At 44.7% G+C, this 15,391-nt stretch overlaps 5 protein-coding genes across 5 annotated transcripts; 2 read left to right on the top strand and 3 right to left on the bottom strand.

The window, feature by feature from the left end:
• Positions 1-2,496: 2,496 nt before the first annotated feature.
• On the top strand, positions 2,497-4,705 carry PVX_092695 (hypothetical protein, conserved; the record flags this gene model as incomplete). Its single annotated transcript, XM_001615481.1, has 7 exons — positions 2,497-2,781; positions 2,961-3,030; positions 3,138-3,189; positions 3,327-3,466; positions 3,586-3,849; positions 4,012-4,083; positions 4,308-4,705. 7 exons carry the CDS (start codon positions 2,497-2,499, stop codon positions 4,703-4,705), a joined length of 1,281 nt encoding a protein of 426 aa, XP_001615531.1.
• Positions 4,706-5,580: 875 nt separating this feature from the next.
• PVX_092690 (hypothetical protein, conserved) lies at positions 5,581-7,773 on the bottom strand (the record flags this gene model as incomplete). The annotated part of the gene is made up of 5 exons (XM_001615480.1): positions 6,646-7,773; positions 6,387-6,432; positions 5,961-6,042; positions 5,780-5,837; positions 5,581-5,612 (listed from the first exon to the last, which is right to left on the bottom strand). The coding sequence occupies exons 1-5, from the start codon at positions 7,406-7,408 to the stop codon at positions 5,581-5,583; spliced, it is 981 nt and encodes a 326-aa protein (XP_001615530.1). The 5' UTR covers positions 7,409-7,773.
• A 665-nt stretch (positions 7,774-8,438) lies between these two features.
• Positions 8,439-9,161, top strand: PVX_092685 (dolichyl-phosphate b-D-mannosyltransferase, putative; the record flags this gene model as incomplete). Its single annotated transcript, XM_001615479.1, has 1 exon — positions 8,439-9,161. The coding sequence occupies one exon, from the start codon at positions 8,439-8,441 to the stop codon at positions 9,159-9,161; it is 723 nt and encodes a 240-aa protein (XP_001615529.1).
• A 692-nt stretch (positions 9,162-9,853) lies between these two features.
• PVX_092680 (hypothetical protein, conserved) lies at positions 9,854-12,199 on the bottom strand (the record flags this gene model as incomplete). The annotated part of the gene is made up of 8 exons (XM_001615478.1): positions 9,854-9,945; positions 10,329-10,350; positions 10,377-10,510; positions 10,730-10,830; positions 10,993-11,053; positions 11,225-11,320; positions 11,455-11,584; positions 11,999-12,199. 8 exons carry the CDS (start codon positions 12,197-12,199, stop codon positions 9,854-9,856), a joined length of 837 nt encoding a protein of 278 aa, XP_001615528.1.
• A 478-nt stretch (positions 12,200-12,677) lies between these two features.
• PVX_092675 (hypothetical protein, conserved) lies at positions 12,678-14,228 on the bottom strand (the record flags this gene model as incomplete). The annotated part of the gene is made up of 5 exons (XM_001615477.1): positions 12,678-13,016; positions 13,153-13,227; positions 13,370-13,482; positions 13,624-13,723; positions 14,097-14,228. 5 exons carry the CDS (start codon positions 14,226-14,228, stop codon positions 12,678-12,680), a joined length of 759 nt encoding a protein of 252 aa, XP_001615527.1.
• Positions 14,229-15,391: the final 1,163 nt, after the last annotated feature.

The raw sequence follows: 15,391 nt of genomic DNA, 5'->3' as shown, positions 1-15,391 counted from the left end.
GCCATTGTAGGTTTGCAGAGTGTCTACCCTTTTTCGCCACGCCCCCCCATTGAATTAAAAACAAGGTGTAGGCCATTCGACGGTGGGCAAACAGTACTGGGCTGCCTGGATTGACTGGACTGAATGGACGGTGGAAGAGTGGTGGGCGGCGCAAACAAATCGCTTTCGATCTGCTACATTTTGCCTCCTTCCCTTATGCGTTTCTGTCCCTCTGGGGGATCACCACACTGTGAAATGTTTTACGCGGCATGCAGAGTGCTGGTTGAAGACGTCGCGTGCTTTTTCGTGTAACGCGGGAGGGAAAAAAAAAAAAAAAAAAATGAAAAACAAAAAAGGAAAAAATATATATACGCATTTGCGCTACTGTATGTGTGCCTGTGCATTTTCGTACACACCTTTACATGTGCACCCCCCCACATGTGCTCAAACTTGTCAAACGAGGAACACACAGTTGCCAACTGTGGGCGGTGTGTACGTTAACATTTTCTCCACAGTTATATACACCAGCACCTTTTTCGTTAGTTTCCACAAAGGGGAATAATGTCGAATGTGAAAATTTGTGAAAAAAATTGCGGCTGCTTAACATGTGGGGGAGGTGAATTACGGACTGTGCGCACAAGTTCATGCAACCGGTTGAATTTTTTTTGTGGCTACTGTTTTTTTTTTTTTTTTTTTTTTTTTTTTATTATGTACTGTTCAGAATAAACAAATTTGCATTTTCATTTTACATTCCTTTTTTTTTAGCGACGATTTGGTACATTTTGTGAAAATTTCCCATTTTTGCATCCCTCCCACTGTGCCAACGTTTTCCCACTCTGCCCATCTTTTTCCATTCTGCCCCCTCTTTCCCATTCTGCCCACTCATTCCCATTTTCTCCATTTTTTCACAACTGCCTTTTTACATACAACGCGATTGTAACACCTCGCCTCGAAAATTGAAAAAAAAAAAAAAAGGAACACAACACTGCATACAATTTTGCTGCATACTGGTACTGCCCGGTGTTGTATGGGCAGAGTGCCCACGTGATGTGTAAAACTTATTTACATAAAAGTGCGCACAGGTATATGTGCATCCACCCTTGCGTGTCTGCACATTCGTATAGGGAGTAAAAGCGCACGCGTGCGTATGGGTAAGTGGGCCGCACACATCCGTGTAGGCAAACGAGCGTGTATGTGCCGCTTCCCCCCGTAGCGCTAGCGAAATTGGACACGAACGAACCCCCCGCCCCTGACCTTGAAAAGCACAGTTCTAGTGCTTCGCCATGTGCACAGTTATGTACAAATAGTGAGCAATTTCGCACAGTGCAATTTTTTTCTGTAAGGGATTAAATGCTCAAGCGAAAAAAAAAAAAAAAAAAAAAAACATAACCCGCGATTGTTGCTAGCACGGTTTGTTAAAAACGAAATGTACGTACGGTCACGCGCTCGGGGAAGCTGCAAAAGTGCACATACATGCGCGTGAGCAATCGGATAAGCGAACAGATGAGGAAATAACTAAATACAAACGTGCATATATATATATATATACATACATACATACATACGAGAATTACTCGCTCGCGCATACGTACATACGCGCGGGGCCCCACGTGCATGCACGTACTCACGCATGTGCAGCCACACGTACGCGCGGCGTAAATTAAATCTGTTACATAATGTTGTATAGCACGCCGCAAAAACAAGCAAAGGCAAAGAAAAAGTCCTCAAGTGAAAATGAAAAAGCTCAAAGAGTATTTTCATTCATGTACCAAAGTAAAAATTAAAACATTCGAGAGTGAACTTTTCGCAGATTAAGAAAGAGTAGCCAAAAAAAAAAAAAAAAAAAAAAAATACATCTTCCGCTTGAGGAGGACAAAAAGATAAATTTTGGTAAGACAAAAAAAAAAAAAAAAAACTGCAACTTTTTTTTTTCCTTTCTTCCCTTGATTGGTTAATTTGAAAGTACATTTGTCAGAAAAGAGGAGAACACAGTGTGAAACTTGCACATTGCGAAATATACAGAGTGTGAAAAATATACAGTGCGAGATGAACATACACGCGAAAGTATACACTTATAAATTTATACACGTATGCGCTTGCCCATGTGTACTTTCTTTCCATCCCTTTCGAACAGCACAATTGTAACCAGTGATCATTTTTCCCGTTCGAGAAAACCGGGGGACACATAAAAAAAAAAAAAGGCGCATTAGTAACCTCCCCTCTACCCCACCCCCAAGTTGTCACACGGCCAAATGCAACCAGTTCCTTCCCCCGCGAAACTTTTAACAGAATAGTTTGTAAGTACGTTTCTTCCCCCATTCGAAACCATGCATGGGAATTTAATTTTCTCCTGTTGTGCCATTCTTCCATTTGGCTGCTTCTCTGTGGCCAGTTTGCCGCAACCCAGTGGAGCATTCTCCTCGAGGGGACTTCGTCCTACTGCAAACTAACTACTTCCCACCGCCAACTGCCTACACACTGCTCTTTTCCCACCCCCCTATTTGCGTGCAGAAAAAGATGGAAAAGGGGTCTGTGATTGTGCACGACAAAATAAAAAGAAGAGAAATAGACAAATCAAAAAACAAGGACTTGAATTTAATTGACAACTACGGAATGGGTAATCATAAAAATGGCACATGTAACGACAGGAAAATAAATAGTAAAAACGCAAGGTCCTCCAAAAACAACTCAGAATTTAAAAATATAAATGAAAATAATGAGAATGATCCTTTTTGCTATGAATGCTACCATGGGGGAAACTTAATTTGCTGTGACAACTGCATTAGGTCCTACCACATATATGTAAGTGCCTTCGGGGGGGTCACTCCAGGGGTGGTCACTTCAGGGGGGATCACTCCAATGGAGGGATCACTCCAACGACCCTCTCTCCCGTTTAACCCCCCCCATTTGTTGCCACCCCGTCTACGTGCATTTCCGCGTCTACGATCACTTCCGCATCTACTCCCGCTTCTACTTTGCAGTGCATTGGCGAATCTGAAAAGCCCCAGCCAAACTACAACTACTGGTACTGCCCCCTCTGCAGAAGAAACGGTAAAGCGCACGTGTCGGTCGATTTGGCACGACTCCGAGAGGGTAACACCCACTCAAAGTGGCACGTTTGACGTCTTTTTTTTTTTTTTTTTTTTCCCCTTCCACAGGAGTGTCTTTTGATATTTCTCTGAAGAGGAGGAAGAAGTTAAAAACGATAAGGTTAGCATGCAAGTGGAATTAGCGACATGGCGGATTTACTCGTGGGGGAACTGAGATGAATCCCCCCTTTATGCACTTCTTCTTTTCCTGTGTGCAACTTTCTCATATGATCACCCCCCACTACCACACATTAACAGCACATTCGAGAAAAAAAAAGAAAAGGTGAAGCAGAAAAGCGAAGGAAGCAAATACACGGGTCAGATCAACGTGGGCGAGAATTACCAAGTGTCCAATGTCTCTACCTTTTTTTTAAATAGCCACTCAGAGAAATACGATGGTATGTCTGGTTGCATGTCCATGCGATGCACCCTTCTATATGCCCATGTCGTTATGGGGATATTCCCACTGATGTACTCACCCCTCGTCGAAATTACACCCCTGTAACCCCCTTCGCAGAGGCCAACAAATCGGAGCTCGTTTACTCGCCCTACCTCCTGGAACGAATGAAGGAGAGTTACCTCAGCGAGGGACAGTACGAACTGGTCATTAAAAACGATTACGAACTAGCCATTTTTATAAAAGAGTTAGCGAAAAATTGGAAGTGTCAACTCGGATGGCACCCATTTACGCCCGAATACGCCTTCAAAATTTTACACCGCGTGGATTACAACCCTAAGAAGGCCATAGAATTGCTAAAAAGCGCTGACTTTAACTTTTTAGGTAAGTCACAAATGAAAGTGGCAACTTGGCGATACCCATTTTGCATGCATGCGCAAGTGCATTTATGCCCCCATTTGCATGCACTACGTGGTATCTCCCTTTTTTCATCTCGACACACACACACACACATACGCTGTCTTGATTCCCCCTTCCGATGCGAAGAAATATGCGACCCCCCCATTCGCAAATACGAGAACAAGTGGAGGCCACGGGATAAGCGCGGCCAAATATCAGGTACGCCTCGGCAGGGGCGCAAGCAAAAGATGCCCGCGCGAATTGGTGCCATGTAGTCTCAGCGGCACAAGAGGGTAGAAGGAAGTTTATGCCGTCTCTTAACCGACGCTGCACATGCACGCGGTGCGTTTGTATGCAATGCGTTTGTATGCGATGCGTTTGTATGTGATGCTTTTCTATGCGGTGCGTTTCTATGCTGACACTTCGCCCCCGCCCCCGAGCAGACTCGCCGTACCCCTCCTCGGAACTACTCCAAAGCTACATCAAGCGCTCCGTCGAAATCTCCCTCGACGAGAAAAAGTACAATTACCACATGAATGAGAAAAACAGGTACTACTGCGAAATTAATAAAAACAACATAATCGAATCTAGCTACCCACACGAACGGACAAGGAACGCTTTGAAGAAGGAACTGGAGGAGGAGGAAGAAGAAGATGACGATGATGAGGAGGACGAGGAGGATGATGAAGATGATGAAGAAGAAGAACTAGACGAAGGAGAGGAGGAAGAAGGACATGGGGAAGAAGAAGAGGAGGATGAAGAGGAGGAAGAGGAAGAGGACGACGATTATGAAGAAGACGACAAAGACGATGAAGAATACTACGGGGAGGATTATAAATAATTCGATTCAGTGGGGATAATTTCTTTACTCCTTCGTTGCTTTAAAATTCGTGTCCCTCCGTGTGCGGTATGAATGTGTGTATGCCTGCCGAGGGTGTAAAAAAATGGTTCTAATGCGTCCCCCAATTGTGGTAGCGTTTTGCGTCCTGGATTTGCGGTGAAGTTTCACGGCCCCGTTTTACGCCCTTTTTTTTTGCTCCCCTTTTTTTGCGCCCTTTTTTTTGCGCTCTGCACTTTTTTACCCTCCCCCAGGCACCTACCACCGGGCTGCCTCCACCCCCATTTGTAGCGACATTTGTGTATATTAAATAAAAAAGTGCACCTTCCCAATGGACCTTTTTTTTTTTTTTTTTTCCAATTTGCCCATCTCGTACATGTGCACGCATTACGTACACACATATATATATATGTACATGTATGTGTGTACCCATATGTGCACGAAATTTTTTTTAAAAAAAATGAATGCGTTATTAAAGTTTTCTATTTTTTTTTTTTTTGTTGAAATAATTGCCATACGATATTTCCCCTGTACATTTGTCAAAACGTTTTAATTAAAAAACAACTGTTTTACTTTGGGGTATTTGTCCCCCCCTTTGCATATCTGTGCCCGTGTATCGTGTCTGCACCGTAGCTGCATTGTTGCTGTGTTGTGCTGCGCTGTACTGTAGCTGCTTTTTTTTTTTTTTTCTTTTTTTTTTTTTTTTTTTTCCCCTTTTTTCTGTTCTTTGAAAAAAAAATGGTAAGAAACGATTCAAATGAAGATTATCATCAAATTGAGCGGGGGGTGTGGTGTGATGATCACACTTCTCTCCTCATCTGCTAAGGTGCTGACCTACCTGGCAAAGTCGTCACTTCGTTGGTTTATACGTCACGCACTCACATGTCAACGACGGAATTGTAGTGCTTCCCTACGGGAGAAAAAAGGCGCAGGCATGGGAAGCAGGGATGTGAAATGTTACGAAAGTGGGATGAATGCAAATTGGAAGGGGCCCTTCCCCCTTTGCGCTTGAAAGGGGCATATTTTCCCCACCTCGCGCCTCTCAACGGGAGGCATTTCCCCTTTTCCCGCGCTTACCTAATGCATACAGCTTATGGTGGATGCATATGAACAGCTCCGTTTCATGCTCCTCTCCCTGGAAAGAAAAAGTGGGAGCGCGCGTGGGGTAGCCACGAAAACGGTCACATGTATGCACACGCGTGTATATACATATGTCAGTTTTGTTTTATTTTATTTTTTTGCGCCCGCGTGTACTTACATACGAAATGTTCATATTTACGTCGTAAACGGTAATTTTCTTCTTCAAGATGCTCGAGAGGGCATTGATTTCGATTTCGCTCCTGAGAAGAGGGAAGTGGAAATGAAACGCGCCAGGGGGAAGCAAAAAGGAAGCAGTCATCTGTGTTAAGTGGCAACTAAACGGATTGCTTTCCTTCGTCGAGTCTGTCAAATAGGGGCGCCACATAATTTGGGAGTGGAGACAACACTACACAGGGGTGCACATCGAATGGCTTCATCACAGCAAAAGGGGAGCAGCGCCACGATGGAAAAGTGTCTACATATGAATGATCCGCTCTGTTAATCTCCTCATAGATAAATGGGTACTTCGTAGATACCCCTCCTTCACTTCCACAGGGACGTGTGCATGGGAGGGGTCTATTCACTACTCGTTCGCTTCTCTCACCCGTAAACGCCCTTGAGAATGGCCTCACAATAGCAGAAGTAGGTGTCTGCGGGGGGGGAAAAGTGCACGCGGTGATAAGTACACACGGTGATGAATGTAATCTGCGAGAAGGGCAGTGGAGGAGCGTTTTCTTCGAGTTGGGCGGTCATTTGGGTTGCCCCTGGGTACGACAAGCTCGACGTAGCACTTGGAGTCGCACTCAATTGTTACATCGCTTAGCTACCGCTTTGCCACCGCTTCGCCACCCCTTCCAACTCACCCGCAGCCGGCTCGTCCCCCTCATCCGCACACACAAAGTGCACAAACTGCTCCTCGTTCTGCAAAATATAAACGGCCGCTATAAATCGCAGGACGTCACTGCTCAAATCCTGCGGGTCAAAATGGGCGAAAATGCCAAAGTCAAAGGGACCCCCCTTTTGGTAGTCCCTCAAATTTACACCTTCCAGTGAAAATCTTTCCTCCCCTAGGAGATTCAAAAGGTCCTCTTGGTTATATTTAAATCCGCCTACTCTCTCTCTCAGTTGGTGTAGAATCGACTCGTACAGACAGTTCCCATCAGGAGCGATGGGATAGATGGTTTTATTTACTCTCTTTAAGCATTCAACCAATTCCTCATATTCAAGGTCTCCTATTTTGCTTCTCGACTGCTCAATCCTTTCAACCTCCCTCTCTTTTCTCTGTGTCCTTTTTATATTTCTTAATGCCTTTTTCGAGACTGCATTGTATGAGTATAGCTCCGTGGTGGCTACACCGTCGTTAATGTCTTCATATGTGCTTGCCTCTCTATCACGATCATTTTTCTTTTCCGAGTGATTCATTTCGCTTCCTTCGTCTGCATTGCCCAGGTTATACATGGCGTTCAGCTTGCTCAGTTCCTCCTCCAGTTTGGTCAAATTGTCGCTATTTTTATTTTTGTTAATCGTCTTTTTTTTCTTTTCCTTTTTTATTTCCTCCGTGAGTTTCTTCAGCCTTTTTTTGTACTCATGGTAGCTGATGCGCGCTTCCTTCTCTCCCCCATCCATGGTGGCACTAAGGGTGGGCAATACTCCCGTCAGTGTGGGTAACCTCCAACCGGGGAAACCTTCCAGTTGCTTTCTCGCCTCGGGGAAAGGTTTCCACTGAGGAACTTCTCAACCGCTGAAACGTCCACCGATCCACAAACGGGAAACAAAAAAAAACAAAAACAAAAAAAAAAAAAAAAACAGTCAAGATATTACTCTACACATTTATGGGATGAACAAATGGGTTTTCTTCTGCTGGGGGGTATTGGCATGCGCCTTAAAATGTTAACAGAGGGGGAGTAAACAAACCGAATTAGCAGTTGGGGGTAACAAAACAGAGTTAGCAGTTGGGAGTAAACAAACCGAATTAGCTCCTTGGGAGTAACAAAACAGAGTTAGCTGCTTGGGAGGGGCCCAATTCAACGAAACTGAACAGACGAAGGGTCGAAGCCAAACGTTACAGAGCGATGCGGCAAAATGGGAAGCGCGAAAAAGTTGCTGCAAAATGACGGAGCTGCAAATGACGGAGCTGCACAAATGCGCCAGGCAGAGCCGCTTATCAAATGCGCCGTTGCGGGAAAAAAACGTTTGCCATTTTTGCCGCTCAGTTACGGATTTCCCCATCTCCTCGGAAGCACGGGAAAACGCAGCGCCAGTGGAAAAGGGGGGGAGGCAAATGAAAACACACACAGCATGAATTTTCTCCCCCCCCATGATTAAAAGGGCAAAAGGTATGTCACTCCGTTTGGGATTGCCAGCTCGGCTTTATGAAGAACAAAAGGTTAGGGGCTCTTCCCTCGAGTAATGAAGAATCTCTCCCCTTTTTTTGCGGCGTGCCTCTCAAGTGACGCCTCGCCTGAGGATGCTCAACCAACAGGGTAACCACACGTGTGCATATAGGTAGGAACACCTCCTCGCTCACCCGCAGAAGGGTAAAACCGCCTCATTGACACCGCCTCATTGCCGCCGCCACCCCCCAGGGAACATGCTGAAATACGTGTGCCGCTTGATGTGGCTCCTCGTGCTGCCCCTCCTGTGCACCCACACAAGCATGACGCTCGCACAGAAGTACTCCATCATCCTGCCAACCTACAACGAGAAAGACAATTTGCCATACGTAATATATATGATCATAAATGAACTGAAAAAAAAAAACATCGATTTTGAAATAATCGTGGTGGATGATAATAGTGAGGACAGAACAGCTGACGTGTACAAAAAATTGCAGTCGATATTTAAAGAGGAAAAATTACTACTCATAGAAAGGAAGGGGAAGCTGGGGTTAGGTTCTGCCTACATGGATGCTCTAAAAATTGTGTCAGGCAATTTTGTTATCATTATGGATGCTGACCTATCACACCATCCTAAGTACATAAACGACTTCATAACGAAACAGAAAGAGACCAATTGCGATATCGTCACAGGGACTAGGTATAATAAACAAGGGGGAATCTCAGGGTGGAGTTTCAAAAGAGTTATAGTGAGTCGAGTGGCGAATTTCCTTTCGCAGTTTCTTTTATTTACCAACTTAACAGATTTGACTGGTTCGTTTAGGCTCTACAAAACGGACGTACTTAGGGAAGTGATCCAGCTCGTGCAGGGACGTGGCTATGTATTCCAAATGGAGGTCATCGTACGCGCCAATAAGATGGGCAAGAAAATTGAGGAAGTTGGGTACGTCTTTGTCGACAGGATGTTCGGTCAGTCCAAGTTATCGCCCAACGAGATTTTTCAGTACCTCTTTGGCTTGTTGAGGCTCTTCTGGACCGTCTAGCGGGTGGGGCGGCGAAACGGTGGAATGATCGCGGTGGATCGGTGGAATGATTGCGGTGGATCGGTGGAATGATCGCGGTGAATCGGTGAATGACCGCGTCGAAACGGTGGAATGACCGCGGCGCATCCTACCTCCACAAGTGACATTTAAAAAAAACACAATTGTGAAAACATATCTGTGTGTACACTTTGCGAACTGTTAACCTCCACCAGTGATTAATTTTAGGTGATCTTTTTTTTTTCTTTTCCCTCCCCTTCTGTGCCATTTAGCCGTAGACGCATCCACCGCGCCGCTTCACCGAGCTGCCCTTCACCCGTGTGGCAAAAAAAAAAAGGTAGCTCAATTTGTTCTCCTTTTTTTTGTGTTAACTTCGCTCTGCATTTCTTAAATGGATGGACTCCACGTCGTCTTCTCGCTTGGCCAGGTGCTCATTTGGAAGTCACTCCGAAGTTTTTATCTTTATGTGTATGCATATATAAATACATACGTATGTGTGTATATAATTTTTTTCTCCCTTCTTATGGCCTTTTTTGAAATCCTTTATACCTCAGAATAATTCGCGGGCGTTCCTTCGGTGAAGCAGCGGGGGGGAAGATGTCATGTGGGAAGGCAAACGGGGAGGAGCAAATGCACAGTCATATTTGAAGCCAACTGGGCAGTTAAATGCGCAGCCTCAGGTGGACGCCCCTCCCTCACGCGGGTGCAATTACGTTCAGATAACTTTCTACGAAGTGGCTATTTCTGGTGTGGTTAATATATCTCAGTCTGTTTTTCATCAAGAAGACTTTCTCGAGAGGGGGGGGGACGACAATCCAGTGTGTGTGTGAAGGCATAATTTGTGCATTTGCGCACATATGTAACATTTATATGCACTGCTCTTCGCTGTGATGTTCCCTCCGTGCCAACCCGCTTGTTCCCTGGAGTAAAAAAAAAGAAGACAGTGTTGTAGAGTTCATCACGCCAACGTCGTCATGAGCGCAAAAAAAAAAAAAAAAAAAAAAAAAAGCTATTTCATCGAGCGAATGGTCAGGTAACCTCATTTCGTGATTTTTTCCTGTGTATAAATCTTCAGAGTGAAAAAAGTGGAGAAGTTTTATTACGTTGCAATTGTTTTTTTTTTTTTTTGGTATCTCTTTACCCATTTTCATTTGCAAATTTGCCCTTTACCTTCTACATTGTGCACGTTTAACTGCATTGGGGCAAAAAATGATGTACCGTTAAATCGGAGGAGACACAAGAAAAGAAGGCAGACATTTTTGTCGCCACACTTACCCTTTTTGTGACTCCCTCGTTTTTATTTTTCAGTATGTTCGACTTCACCATTTCGGTGGCATACCCACCTCTTCCTTCTGTTTTGGAGGAGCGATAAAAAAAAAATGTAGCGTTCCAGGTGAAAGAGGAACTACTGATGTGGTGCGTCAGTCAATGTACATCATCTGCCCACGTGCAGGCATTTTTCTTGCCCCCCTTTTGTTTATTGCCTGGACATGGTGTTCCCCCTTATCATCATATATGTACGTAGATAGAGACTAACCGCATTCTGGTTAAACAGGGGGGTCTATACTTACTGGCTTTAATGTGCGGGTAGGAAAAAACAAAATCGGAAGGGCCCTGCCCCAACCCGTAATTCTTCAGAGTCAGCATTTTGTTTTTATTCTTTACTGCGTCGCTGAAAGGGGGCGATTGCGCGGTAGGATGTGACGCAGTATGTTTAGTAGTGCTACGCCTAGTAGTGTAACGTCTTTATTTTTTTTTTTTTTTCATTTAAGGGAATGCCCTCACGGGTGTACCCCACCGCGAGCACCCATCTACGTGCGCGTTTCCCACTTACATGTAATCTTTCTGTGGGTCTAAAAACAGCTCCGCGTGGACGTCCACGAGCTCTCCACCACCTGAGGGGGAGAGGCGTTGAAAGGTGGGCCCGTGGGGGCATACAGATCGGCACACGTACATTTACATATATACACACATATACATACATACTGTGGGCACCCTCGCCGCGCCACCCACCAAGGAGCTTACACAACAATACATGCAGCGGCGTTCTTTTTGAGCAGACGTACTTAACTCCTGGAGAAACAGCTCCTTCCTCCTTTCCAGCAACACCGCTTTGGTTTTAATGTCATCTGATAAACGAATTTTCTCGGCATCATCCTGTTCTACGTGCATAGGGAGGTGATGCAGATATGTGCGGGTAGTAACGAGGGTACGTTCCTATGCGCGGTCATACATGTGTACACTCATGTCTACACTCATGTGTGTGCTTGCACTTCCATCCTCGTGACTGCCTCACCATAAATGTTATTTAGCACATCCCGCATGCTTCTCGTTTTATCTGGTTTTTTCACAGTCGTGTCGATGAGGAAGGGGAACTTCTTCTCGTGGGCGTAGTACCTCTCGCTGTTGTCTTCCTTCAGTTTGTTCTGACAGAAAAGAGGCAACGCATGTGCATATAAATATACATATATATATATACATACCTATGTGCATTTCTCCCTTCCAGTTTAGTGGGCCCCTGACTTGTGCACACACATCGCACCCATAGTCGAGGTACCTTCCTTTCAGTCAGAACGTCCCCTTGCGTCCGGTTGCCTTCACGGGTGAATTGCCACAATGAGCGAGGAGCAATCATGGGGGGAGCTATGCAGGCGTGTGCACTTGCTCATCTGCTCATTTGAGCATTCACGCATCCGCGCACCCACGTGCTTATTCATTCACGTGACTGAGCGATGGACGAACTTAAGTCCAGGCGGTGGGTCAGGATATCCCGCATGTTCTCCCTTTTCTTTACTGCAAACAGAGTGTAGAAGCGAAAGGGGTGTTTTCTTGTCCCCTACTTTTAGGCTTTTTAGAAAGGAGTCCTTCTGTTCTTCTTGCCCCTTGTGAGACTTACTAACAAATTGGACATCCTCCGTCATGTGTTTTTTCTGGACGTCTCTTTGGTCCTCCTCTCCATCTTTCAAAAAGGCATATTTTAACAAATCTTTCTTCTTCTCGTAATCGTTATAGACGGGGATTTTCCTTATGTAATCGCCCATTTTGTCGGCGTGTATATCGATCGGTATGCTCCTCTAGACATAAGTGTAAGCATGAGTGGTAGGATTGCACGTATGTAATCCGTTTCGCCGGCCTGTGTAAAATCCCCTTGCGAGAGGTAAAAGTGTTAACCGCACAGACGCACGAAGTCAGTTGCTTTGAGTCCTCCTTTGCGCAAGTTTTCTCTTAAGAGGGGAAAAAAACTAAGCACGGTTGGAAAGGTTGACGAAATTGGCAAAGTTGGCGAAATTGGAAAAATTGGCAAATTTGGAAAAAAAAAACAGTGACACCCTCGCAACGGCGAGAAATGATCATCCATGAAAGGAAACGCCACATCAGCGAGATCAACAAAAAAAAATAAAGAAGTTAAAAAGGGGAGGGATCAATTAAGAGGAAAAAAAAAAAAACATTACAATTCAACCTTGTGGCGAAAAAACTACCAATTATGGAAAAAAAAAAAAAAAAAAAAAAAAAAGACAGTCAACTATTCATTATGTCGAGTGCTAATTTTTTACTTATGTATATGTCGTACGTTTTTATTTTCCCCCTTCCCCTAACTTCATCATCCATTTTGTAATTTTCGCACGAACTGAAATTCAACAGCTTGAAAATGTTTTCTTCTTCGCTCGAGGAGGGATTACATGTTGACCGCACCTCACTTGGGACTGCGCAATTTTGTTCCTCCCTACTTCCCTGTTTTTCCTCTTCTTTCACTTCCACAGCTTTGACCCCTATAAACTCCTCCTTCTCTCTACGAACGATCACTCGTTTCACGTCTCTGTATATATTCACGAGGCTTTTCATTCCCAGGTTGAAGTTCTGCCAAAGGGGAAACACAAATGGAGCAGTTGGGGGGAGGTGCACATGTGCAGAATGGACAGGCATCCGATAAGCAGCTCAATTGCAGCGCCAATTGCCGCGTCCATTGCGGCGCCTATTTTCGCTCCCTTCCCACCTCGAACAGGACGATGAGCTTGTTGTTCCTTAGCGTGATACACAAATAGGGGCATATCTCGAATATGTAGATGGCCTTTAAAAAAAAAAAAAAAGGTTGGAGAACAGGGAAGACATATGAATAGAAAATAAAATGGACGCACGAATTGTCTGGATGCGGGGTAACTACAGTGATGAAGTTCCATTGCATGCATTTTCTTTTTAAAAAAAATTCCTACCTCGTTAATAAAAATGCTTTTTACGTCACTTATGCAAATAAATTTTAACCGATGTCGAAACCAGCTTTTCCTCTCAATTTGTATTCCAATGTTGTTCACGAGGAATAGCCTTTCTGTTGAGCAGTAGGGGTGAAAAAAAAAAAAAAAAAATTAAACACTTTCATAGTACGTCATACGGGCAGCTGTGACGCACACATGTGCCCACTTTCGCAGCCATTTTTGTGTAAACTATTTTTCCCTCTTAGGAGATTAACCAAGGTGGTGATTATTCAGGTATATTATGATAAACGAGAGGTACAGAACAAACAGGAAAATTTGAAACTCGTCCAGCAAAACGTAGCCCTTCTTGCATCCCTGGTGGGGGCGTAGCGCCCGGAAAAGGTGGAGCATGCATGGGTGTGCCGAGTTGCGCAAATGCAACGACAGAGTTGTCAACGACTCTCCACTTCTTCGCCTTTTCGCCTTTGCGGTTTCTCTCCTATGAAGTGCACCCCTCTGTCGATTCTCCACCCCATCCTTGGGTGCTCTCTCATTTATTCTGCGATTTCACGCGCTGTTGAGCTATGAACAGTGGTACGAGTCCGCGGGGAGGTGCGCCGCGGGTATCTACGTATGTGGGCGCACACGAATTGTCCCCTCGTCAGGCGCTCATCAGACGCTAATCAGGCACTCATCAGGCACTCATCAGGCACTCATCAGCCGCTCATCCGTGTGCTCACTTCCATACCGAGTAGAGACAATACAGGTAGTACGCGGTCAAAGTTAGTATGGCCAAGAAAACCTCCCTTTTCTTTTCCCTTCGCTCTGAAACGTATTCAATGCCATAGTCATGCTCAATTTTCCTTATTTCATTTTTCATTTTTTTTTTTTTTTAATTTTGGCTAGTCATCCGAGGAATAAAAAGGAAGAGAGGGGGAAAAAAAAAAAAATCCCAGCATTATTCCTCCAACAATCACCAAATTGAGCTCTTTCCGTTTTCCAGTCATTTCTTCCTCTTCCTGCAAAAGTTTTCGCTTCGTGGGTAGAACGCTTTAAATGGCGATACCGTTTTGGCAGCGTGCCTCCTGCTTCAGCTTCCAATTCGGTTTTCCCTTTTTGTGGCCTTTTTGTGCCTCCTCTTTAGCTGCTTTTTCCTCCCCCGAGGGGTGCACAAGGGCCAGTGGGTAGGCCGAACACACGCAGAGGGAAACCCCTCACCATGCGATGTGCGCCGAATGGAGCGGTTGCGAGGGGGTACCCAAAAAGGGCATAACACGTGCTGTCACATGGGTGTTTACCCTCCCAGTAAACTAAGCAAGACGGACAAAACAGTGCCACCTTCGGGAGCGCGAAACCTTTGGCACTGCTCTTTTTTTTTTTTTTTTTCCCGTTTCGATTGGCAAAATGAAATGGCCTCATCAAGCGCTCCGGGGCGGGGTGCTAAACATGTGTAATGATTTTTTTTTTTTTAATTTCCTTTTTGGAATATTTCTTTTAAAAAAAAAAAAAAAAAATTCACTGCACACTTAACGCCATTTCAAAGCGAAATGGAATTGGACGAAAAAAAATGAGTTAGAAAAATTATGCCTAGCAGGAATAGCGCGTATGTAATAGGAGACCCTTTCCGCACGTGTTGTTTTGCTGCATTGTTTCGTTGCATTGTTTCGTTGCATCGTTTTGCTGCTTCATTTTTTTGCCCTGTTTTGGTGAGTTTGTCCCGTCCCATCAGTGTATTATTTTGCCATTTTATTTCCCCCCTCTTTTTTTCCCTTTTTTTCCTTCCCAGTTTGGCAAAATTACACGAAAATTTTCTTTATTTTTAGCACGCTTTTGTTTTGCATATCCGCAGCATATTTGTGTGTGAGGTTAAATGGCGAGTGGCTTTGCCAGCGTGTGAAGTAGAGACCTGCTGGTACTCTGCGAATGTACCCTCGCAATGTGCATGCGATGCGCCCCCGAGGGGAAAATGCTCAAATGGGTGAATGGGCATACGTGTTAATGGGCAAATGTGTCAACAGGAATACGTGTTGATGGGCATACGTA

This window comes from Plasmodium vivax, chromosome 9, assembly GCF_000002415.2.
Source record: "Plasmodium vivax chromosome 9, whole genome shotgun sequence".
Taxonomy (NCBI): Eukaryota; Apicomplexa; class Aconoidasida; order Haemosporida; family Plasmodiidae; genus Plasmodium; species Plasmodium vivax.
This window is presented reverse-complemented; position numbering and strand designations above follow the sequence as displayed.